This window comes from Oratosquilla oratoria, chromosome 12 (assembly GCF_046742065.1).
Source record: "Oratosquilla oratoria isolate Oo_2021 chromosome 12, ASM4674206v1, whole genome shotgun sequence".
Classification (NCBI taxonomy): domain Eukaryota; kingdom Metazoa; phylum Arthropoda; class Malacostraca; order Stomatopoda; family Squillidae; genus Oratosquilla; species Oratosquilla oratoria.
The window spans coordinates 52,507,853-52,518,425 of NC_134788.1; the positions used below are offsets into that span (position 1 = coordinate 52,507,853).

At 35.4% G+C, this 10,573-nt stretch overlaps 1 protein-coding gene across 2 annotated transcripts; it reads right to left on the reverse strand.

Annotated features, from left to right (window-relative positions):
• Positions 1 to 279: 279 nt before the first annotated feature.
• LOC143031753 (uncharacterized) lies at positions 280 to 9,810 on the reverse strand. Of its 2 annotated transcripts, none has more exons than XM_076195987.1 (2): positions 9,694 to 9,810; positions 280 to 2,839 (listed from the first exon to the last, which is right to left on the reverse strand). In XM_076195987.1, the coding sequence occupies exon 2, from the start codon at positions 2,566 to 2,568 to the stop codon at positions 940 to 942; it is 1,629 nt and encodes a 542-aa protein (XP_076052102.1). In that variant the 5' UTR covers positions 2,569 to 2,839; positions 9,694 to 9,810; the 3' UTR covers positions 280 to 939. The 2 variants fall into 2 exon arrangements, with proteins under 2 accessions (XP_076052102.1, XP_076052104.1); XM_076195989.1 differs by having other exon boundaries at positions 9,674 to 9,807.
• Positions 9,811 to 10,573: the final 763 nt, after the last annotated feature.

Consider the following 10,573-nt stretch of genomic DNA (forward strand, 5'->3'; position numbering starts at 1 on the left):
ACTCTGTTCATGCCTTTTAGTACTAATTTTATGGTCTCTCCTTAACATAGTAATAAAAATATTTGTATGTATTCATGAATAATTGAAAAAAAAAATGTATTTTAGGATAATAAAAGATATTCCAACACATATATCATTTAATTGCAAAGTGATTATTTGATATACTATGTAGAAAATAAGATTATACATTTTTATCTGGCACATGTTATTGCAGGTGATTTATATTGCTCAGAAAATAGTATGAATATACACCTATACAAAGCCTAGGTGACACCAATAATAGAATATCCATGTGTTCCTCTCAACACTCTACCAACCTAATAGCTTAGTAAAAGTACATAGGAACTAAACAAGAAGTTAAAGAAAATAGGCTAACTAGCTTAGCTACTCCCAATGAGTACACAAGGTGTGTTGTCCCCTTCTTTTCGTTACACACTACCGTTCCTTTCCAAACTTAAACACAACCATCCATCAGACAGTGGCTCTCTTTCTGGTCTACTAACCTCTTACCTAGTTAAAAAAAAAAAAAAAAAAAAAATCACATGTATGAATATCAAATACATTTTACACATTTTGAATCACTTCAACAACCAGAATCTCTATTAGATGAGGATAACACCTGGATGAATCTTTACAAAAGAGGTAAGAGAAGTATTTGAAGTCATTTAATTCGGAAATAATGTGATGTTGAGGAACATGATTGACCATTGACCACAAAGCCTCCTTGTTTACTTTGGGTCCAAAGTGAGACTTGAAGACTTCTCCAAATTTACTTCTCCAGTATTTAAAAACCCACCATGAAGCCTTAATTTATCATTTTGTAAGAAAACTGCAGATTTACGCAGGTCACACTGGAAAGTTTTTTCTCCAGTGTGGATCCTCATACTTATGATGTGGGAAATGACACTTCTGTGAGAAAACTGCATTGCACAGGTCACATTAGAAAGGCTTCTCTACTGTATGGGTCCTCACATGCCTTGTGAGACTACCCTTTCGAAAGAAAGCTGCACTGCACAGGTCACATTGGAAAGGCTTCTCTCCAGTGTGGGTCCTCTTATGCTCTGTGAGAGAACCCCTTAGTGAGAAAGCAGAATCGCACAGGTCACACTGGAAAGGCTTCTCTCCAGTATGGGTCCTCCTATGCCTTGTGAGAGTACCCTTTCGTGAGAAAGCTGCATTGCACAGGTCACACTGGAAAGGCTTCTCTCCAGTGTGGGTCCTCTTATGCCCTGTGAGAGAACCCCTTAGTGAGAAAGCAGAATCGCACAGGTCACACTGGAAAGGCTTCTCTCCCGTGTGGACCCTCATATGGTCTTTGAGAGTACCCTTTTCAGAAAAAGCAGATTTGCACAGGTCACACTGGAAAGGCTTCTCTCCAGTGTGGGTCCTCATATGCCTGCTGAGACTATTTTTACATGAGAAAGCAAAATCACACAGGTCACACTGGAAAGGCTTCTCTCCTGTATGGGTCATCATATGTTGTGTGAGAGTACCCTTTTGTGAGAAAGCTGCATTGCACAGGTCACATTGGAAAGGCTTCTCTCCTGTATGAATCCTCATATGTTTTGTGAGACTATACTTGTGTGAGAAAGTAGATTTGCACAGGTTACACTGGAAAGGCTTCTCTCCAGTGTGGGTCCTCTTATGCTCTGTGAGATGACACCTTCGTGAAAAAGCAAAACCACACAGGTCACACTGGAAAGGCTTCTCTCCAGTGTGGGTCCTCTTATGCTCTGTGAGATGACACCTTCGTGAAAAAGCAAAAGCACACAGGTCACACTGGAAAGGCTTCTCTCCAGTGTGGGTCTTCATATGCATTCTGAGATAGTTCTTCCATGAGAAAGCAGAGCTACACAAGTCACATTGGAAAGGCTTCTCTCCAGTGTGGGTCCATATATGCTGTGTGAGAGAACCCTTTTGAGAAAAAACAGATTTGCACAGGTCACACTTGAAAGGCTTCTCTCCTGTGTGGGTCCTCAGGTGTTTTATGAGATTACTCTTGTTGGAGAAAGCAGATTTGCACAGGTCACACATGAATGGCTTCTCTCCAGTGTGGGTCCTCATATGTTGCACGAGACCACTCTTTTGTGAGAAAGCAGAATCACAAAGGGCACATTGGAAAGGCTTCTCCCCAGTGTGGGCTCTCTTATGCACTGTGAGATGAGCTTTTCGTGAAAAAGCAGAATCGCACAGGTCACACTGGAAAGGCTTCTCTCTAGTGTGGGTCCTCATATGCTGTGTGAGAGAACCTTTTTGTGAAAAAGCAGAATTGCACAGGTCACACTGGAAAGGCTTCTCTCTAGTGTGGGTCCTCATATGCTGTGTGAGAGAACCTTTTCGTGAAAAAGCAGAATTGCACAGGTCACACTGGAAAGGCTTCTCTCCAGTGTGGGTCCTCATATGCTGTGTGAGAGAACCTTTTTGTGAAAAAGCAGAATTGCACAGGTCACACTGGAAAGGCTTCTGTCCTGTGTGGGTCCTCATATGTTTTGTGAGGACACCCTTATGTGAAAAAGCAGATTTATACAGGTCACACTGGAGAGGCTTTTCTCCTTTGTCATTCCCCATATGTTGTGCGAGAGAACCCTTTTGTCAGAAATCAGAACCACACAGATCCTGTGTGGGTCATATGACCTTTGAGGTGACTTTTGTGCTATCTGAGATCACCCTTTTCTTACAAAGTGGAAGCACACAGGTCACACTGGAGAGGTTTATCATGTAATATTTATGATGATCAGTGATATAGCTGTGCTGCAGATGTCACACTTTTTCATAGTATGACACATGGAATCTACAGAGAGCTCTTCCTTCCAAAGCAATGGTCATAGATACCGTCATCCTGGAAAAAGATGTAATTAAAAGACTGACATCTAACTCTTTGAAATTGTGTAATACACTGTAATAAGATGATGGATTTTTCATATGTAAAGCATTTCATACTAAAGTGTCTTTGTACCTAAACAGACCTTTTGTACATGCCATGACCTAACATAACATAGAAACAATAACAGATATGGTGCTATGACATTGTGATCTATTTTTTCATTAGAAACATGTTGAAAATGATCCAATAGCTACAAGCATACTCTCCCCCCTCACCATGACCAGAATTACTTGAATTTTGCTGCATTTGTTTTCACATCACATCACAACATTTGGAAGTGGGGGAATGGCCCAGCTGGCCACAGCAGAAGAAATATTCTGACATACTCCATAACATTCCATGTTTGGGCTCACAAGACCTACTCTAGTAAAGTTTATTCAGTTTATCTCACTCAAATTTGTGATGCAAGTTACATTGTTTAAGATACACTGGTAGGTGGTGTACCTGTGTTATATCATTTTTTGTAAAATGTAATCAATAAAATTGATCAAAGTAGTTGTAGAGGTACTTTCCATATTTTTTCTTGTCACACTTCCTAAAATACCTGTTTGTCTACTAGAAAAAACATACATATAAGATAGACCCACTAAAACAATCTCAGCAATAATGAAGTACTCAGGTAAGAACTGCTATCAAAGGCAAAATCCATTTGAATGTGGAAGTAGCGAGAAGACAATGTATAATGCAAGAACTAGTGCTTTAACATTTTCATGCTACAGGTTATTTTAATCACAGAAGCATAATATATACAAATCCCGTCATCTTTCAGGATGCCTGTGACATCTCCCTTACTAGTTGTGACACTTTTATGATAATGACAAAAAAGAAGAAAAAAAAATCTTGTTCTCCTTGTGCAACCTTTATCTGATGTTAGTTTGATCTCAGTTTAGAAGGTGCCCCTGCCTATCAACTTTAATCAACATGAATTTGAATGTTCTGTAAGCTTTGGGCTCATTTGAGCATTTGCCACGTCACTCCTTCTAAGATAAGAACACTATACAAGAACATAATGATAGTATGGATGGATGTACTGTCATCAGCACTTGCATCCAGTACATTGGTTGGATAGTGCCTTGTGTCACAGAGTTGATCTGGCAACTGTGTACCTGTTTACTTTGTAGTGAAACAATATTAATGGGTCGGAGCACCCACTAATGAAATGACCAGTTTACCATTTTCAAGATTTCCATTATATCTATGAAGATGATATGATGGGTATGTATATATATAATACTGATATGACCAAACAGAAAATCAGTGATCAATACTAACAGCAGTCAAGTGGTGGCTGGTGACATGCACATCTCATTATCATGTTTACAGTCTTTTAGCCCCGTACCACTTCAGTGGCAAAGTGAGTTCAATCTATGTGGCAGACTTCCCATTTCTATACAACAGTTTTTATCTTACTGTTTCTTACATGTGCAAATTGGGAAGCTCATCAAAATTTTACAGGAGACCTTTTGGTCCATAACTAGGTCGGATGCAAAGAAATTATAATAATGATAAATACATAAATGGATAAAAATTATAATAATAGAAATAATAATGAAGAGGAAAACTTTAATAAACAAATAGGTAAATAGTAAATAATAAAAGATTGACAGATTAATGATAATAAATGATAATCAAGCAAATAATAATAAAGAGACAAATAATAACAAATACACAAATAAAATAAATGGAAGACATTACAGCATTTTCCTTTGGCGATTATCTAAACGAATCTTAAAGCTTCAAACTGAAGTACATTGCACTGCCTCTGCAGGAAGTTTGTTCCATTCATTAAACTATATGCTTGGAGTTGTTTCTATCCACTTCCAAATTAAATCTATTACTGACAGTTTGAGAGCATTATTTCTTGTCAGATTCTCATTCAGTGGGAAATTTTGTCACTTTTGATGTTGCCAATTCCCTTTAGAATCTTGAAGGCCTGTATCAAGTCACCTGAGTCTATGCTTTTTTTTTAGGGAAAATAAATTCATATATTTTTGTCAATTTTCATACAATTTATATATTTTTGTCCATTTTCATACAATTTATCTTTTATACTCAGAATCAGTTTTGTGGCTCACCATTGTATTTTTTCTCAATCTGCCAATGTCTTTAATAATATTTGGTGACCATACAGAAACAGCATATTCAAAATATGGACAAACTAACGATTTATACAGTTTGTTAATGAGAGATGAACTTTAGTAGTCAAAAGATTCCACAATCAGTCCTAGAATCTTATTTGCTTTCTCAGAGATTGAAATACACTGCTTAGATGATTTGAGATTGTTACTGATAATTTACAAAGGATTACAAAGGCGGAGCATGCCGACGGGAGACCTTTTGGTCCATATCTAGGTCGGATCCGGGGAAAAAAAAGAAAAAAAATCATAATAATAATAGAATAATGATAATAATAATAATAAAAAAAAAAAACTATAATAATGTAAGCAACAAACAAAATACATAAATAAATGCATAGGTATAGTTGAATAGCAAACAAACAGGTAAACAGTAAATAATAATAAATTGGCACATAACTAATAATAACTGAAAATCAAACAGACAAATGATAACAAAATAAAAACAAAAAATATAAAATAAATTATAATCATTACAGCATCTTGATTAGGTGTTTATTTAAATGAGTCTTGAAGCTTCGAACTGAACTACATTGCACTGCCTGTGCAGGAAGTTTATTCCATTCATTAACTACATGGTTGGCAAAGTTGTTTCTACCTACTTCCAAATTGAATCTATTACCGGATAGTTTGACACCATTGTTTCTTGTCTGATTCTCATTCAATGTGAAAATTTTGTCACTTTTGATGTTGTCAATTCCCTTTTGAATCTTAAACACCTGTATCAAGTCACCTCTGAGTCTATGCTTTTTTAGGGAAAACAGATTCATATGTTTTAGTCAATTTTTGCATGATTTATTTTTTATATTTGAAATCAGTTTTGTGGCTCGCCGTTGTACTTTTTCCTGTCTGTCAATGTCTTTAATGAGATTCGGTGACCATGCAGAAACAGCATATTCCAAATGTGGATGAACTAATGATTTATATAGCTTGTTAATGAGTGATGGACTTTTGAAATCAAAAGATCGCGCAATCAGTCCTAGAATCTTATTTGCTTTTTCAGAGGCTGAAATACACTGCTTGGATGATTTGAGGTCATTACTGATAATTACGCCTAGATCTTTTTCACTATCCACTTTTGTTAACGAATTTCCAAATAACTTGTAATCATACTGTTGTTTTTACCTATGTGCATTACCTTGCATTTACTTGTCTTAAATTTCATAAGCCACTTTTCAGACCATTGCTGTAATCTATCTAAATCTTCTTGAATATCTAATTGGTTTAAGTGATCATTTGCCATTCCGCACAGTTTTGTATCATCAGCAAATTTGGAAACAGTAGATTTTAGTCCATGATCTATATCATTTCTATATACTATGAATAGAAGTGGCCCAAGAACGGAGCCCTGAGGAACTCCACTTGTAACATTTTTCCATCTAGAAGTTTTTCCATTTAAAACAACTCTTTGTTTTCGACCATTCAACCAATTACTAGTCCAACTTAATGGGCTACCACTTATTCCGTGTAAAGCTAATTTAGTAAGTAGTCTTTCGTGTGGGACGGTATCAAAAGCTTTTGCAAAGTCTAATGAAATTTAACACGAGTAAATGCAAGGTAATGCACATAGGTAAAAATAACAGTAAGTACGATTACAAGTTATTTGGAAATTCGTTGACAAAAATGGATAGTGAAAAAGATCTCGGCATAATTATCAGTAACGACCTCAAATCATCCAAGCAGTGTATTTCAGCCTCTGAGAAAGCAAATAAGATTATAGGACTGATTGCGCAATCTTTTGATTTCAAAAGTCCATCACTCATTAACAAGCTATATAAATCGTTAGTTCGTCCACATTTGGAATATGCTGTTTCTGTATGGTCACCAAATCTCATTAAAGACATTGACAGACTGGAAAAAGTACAACGGCGAGCCACAAAACTGATTCCAAATCATTCATCATATACCAAGGGAGGTAGCCAAAAAGGTAGCCAAAAAGGGAAAGGCAGAAAAACACTCCCACCCATTTCATCCCTAAATACACTCCCCACCCCTCCACCCTCCCTCTCATCTGAGCACTTCCTGGATGATTCCAAATATCAAAAATAAATCATACGAAAATCGACTAAAACATATGAATCTGTTTTCCCTAAAAAAGCGTAGACTCAGAGGTGACTTGATACAGGTCTTTAAGATTCAAAAGGGAATTGACATCAAAAGTGACCAAATTTTCACATTGAATGAGAATCAGACAAGAAACAATGGTGTCAAACTATCCGGTAATAGATTCAATTTGGAAGTAGGTAGAAACAACTTTCAACTTTGCCAACCATGTAGTTAATGAATGGAATAAACTTCCTGCACAGGTAGTGCAATATAGTTCAGTTCGAAGCTTTAAGACTCATTTAGATAAACACCTAAGCAAAATGCTGTAATGATTATAATTTATTTTATATTATTTGTTTTTATTTTGTTATCATTTGTCTGTTTGATTTTCATTTATTTTTAGTTATGTGTCAATTTATTACTATTTACTGTTTACCTGTTTGTTTGTTATTCAACTATACCTATGCATTCATTTATGTATTTTGTTTGTTGCATACATTATTATAGTTTTTTTTGCATCCGACCTAGATATGGACCAAAAGGTCTCCTGTCGGCGTGCTCCACCTTTGTAATCCTTTGTAAAATCTGGAGACAATAGGATTCAGCCCATATTCTATATCATTTACATATACTATGAATAGGTGCCCAAGAACGGAACCCTGTGGAAGTCTACTTGTAACCTTTTTCCATCTACAAGTTTTGGCATTTAGAACAACTAGGTTTTTGATTGTTCAAACAATTATTAGTCCAACTTAATAGGCTACCACTTATTCTGTGTGAAGCTAATCTATTAAGTATTCTTTGGTGGGGGACGGTATCAAAGGCTTTTGCAAAGTCTAGATATTTTACTCACAAAAATGTTACAATCTGCACACTGAATTCAAAGTGAACTTCATATATTCTAGATTTTTGTACAGAGAAAGACAAGTTGGAGTCTCATTCCCCAATAAGAATGTAAAAACAATGGAAGCAAACAAGAGAAATAAATTCATAAATATAAAAATGCTTGCCAGTCTTCATTTATTCTTTTAAATTGCTACTGACATTAATATTAATTTAAAGTATTTATATCTAAGGCTCAAAATACTCATAATCAAATGATAAGAACTTGCCAATCATATGTATGGGTATGAATTGTAGTTGTGAGACCTGACCTGACCAAACCTAACCTAGCCCCTTGGTAAATAAAAAAAAATTACCTAGTTTTTTTTTTGTTTTTTTTTTTTTGCTATTAACATTGTTGTTTTTTCGGTAAGTATACCTGGAATTCAAAATACTCGGATTAACGAAACCTAGCTGATGATATAGGTAATTGCAGCTGTGAGACTTCCAAACATCTTGATAGATATCCACACGTTTACTTTACCCCTCCTCAGTCAATGCTAGCTAGGTCAACATGAAAATGAAATTCCTGATATTTGAGCTGAAGTAGTTCTCATGGGATGCAAAAAGTCGCTATGAGTATAATGCAATTTGAATTATCCATCTAGCTGACCTAGTTCTCGAGATATTGCATTTTGAATGGAATTAAATCGGGCCTATTTTTTCCCAGAAAATCGGGCCGAAACGTGCGGTCTGACTAATCGCCGATCAAACGTAAACAATGACGGTTTTTACTGACAGGCACAATTTTATATAAAAATTTAATATATGGTTGCATTATTTGACCTATTTTCTATAAGATGTGTGATTTCCATGTAATTTGATCATAGAATTACGTTTCTATCCTTTGCAAAATTACCCACCACAGCTACGAATACCGTCAAATTACATTAAAATCACACATTTTAAAGAAAATAGTTTGAATAATTCAACTATATGCAAGACTAATAGCACAATAGTAACAAACTTAATTAATAGTGTAGTTTGATCCATACCACCAGTGATCATAGCGGGCAGGACGAATCGTAGCTGTGGTCCGTAATATTACGGAGGATAAAAACGTAACTTCTCTTTGATCAAATTACATGAAAATCACACATTTTAAAGAAAATAGTTCAAATAATTCAACTATAAGTCTATTACACTAATAACATAATAGTAAGAAACTTAATAGAGTGAAGTTTGATAAGATGGCGGGATGGATGTTGATGTTGTTATCCGATAATCCGACCCGATAGAATAAAAAACTAATTAGTACCACCGATTTCTCAACTCTACCGTATCACGCTGCCTTTATTTTGGTATAAGAATAATCCGCGAGACTTGTAGTTTTCGTTATTTTTGGTTAGTTGCCCGCACTCTGAATTTATTTAGCTAATTTTTTACGCTGAAACATAAACCAATTTTCTATTTACTGCTGAATGCAAGCCGCCATGTTTATCTTATGTTTTTATGTACCGACATGTAACTGATGATGTAATTGTTTGAAATTTACTACGATCGTAGTAAATACACTCGTATAACATTTGTATGAATGAAATATCCGGCGGTATATAAATTTGGCCGTTTGCATGGCGTGCGCATAAAATGACGCTCTGTTGGGCTCCTCATCGACGGTGGCGCCTCTGGTGGTGTTTGACCTACCTGACAATGCCAAATACACTACCAAATGGGAATTGAAGTGTGGCAAATTCAAAACCAATGTGCATGAACTAAACTACCTTACCACTATATGATTCCACTTACAAATTCAAGAAGGCACACTTATTTGGCCTGTACAGTGCACAGCCATGAAAACAAGATCTTTCAATATCTGAATGTGCGGAACTGAAATTTGGCGCGCTATCACACCATATGTAAATAAACAATGCCAACGACCTTAAAATAATTGAGTAAAATGCGAGAGTTAAAAGGAGATACTGACTATGATGAATCAACGGTAGGGAAAATCTTTTACGGTAAAGCAATAATACATGTTAAAAATGAGAAACTACAAAACAAAAACTAAGGGAAACAAGATAAAAGAAATTGAAAGGAAGCGGGCAGAGTATAAACAAAGAAAAGTCACAAAAGAAACGAAATTACAACGAAACTCTTATAGACAGTTCGACTAGGAAATAGTTATATGTATGTGTGCTATAGCAAATCACCTCAAACATCAACCTGAATCTGAGGACTGAAACTGCGGAGATTGCATTTTTTCTATTTTCTATATATTTTTTCAGTTTTCCTATTTCTACTCTTTATTCTATTTTCACATTTCATTTTCTATACTTTATAATCTATATTCTATAATTTATATGTTATATTTTCTTATATTTTGTATCAGTATCTTATATTTTTCTACCCATAATATATATATATATATATATATATATATATATATAGACACACACACACAGAGGGCATAGGTAATGTTGAACTGATCATGATAAAAGTCGAAGGCAAGAATATGAAAAGTAGAAAGTTTGTGGTGACCTATGTACCCCCAAGAACGAATGCTTGGAAAGAAAACGAACACACAAAAATGCTATAAGATACAAGAAAATCACTAAATGAGATACTAATGTGTAAGGGTAACCTAGTAGTAATGGGAGACTTCAATTGCAAAGAAATTTGTTGGGAC

What these genes read in the sequence shown, in the direction of transcription:
- LOC143031753 (XM_076195987.1), bottom strand. Translation starts at nt 2,568, where the DNA reads ATGGGGAATGACAAAGGAGAAAAGCCTCTCCAGTGTGACCTGTATAAA.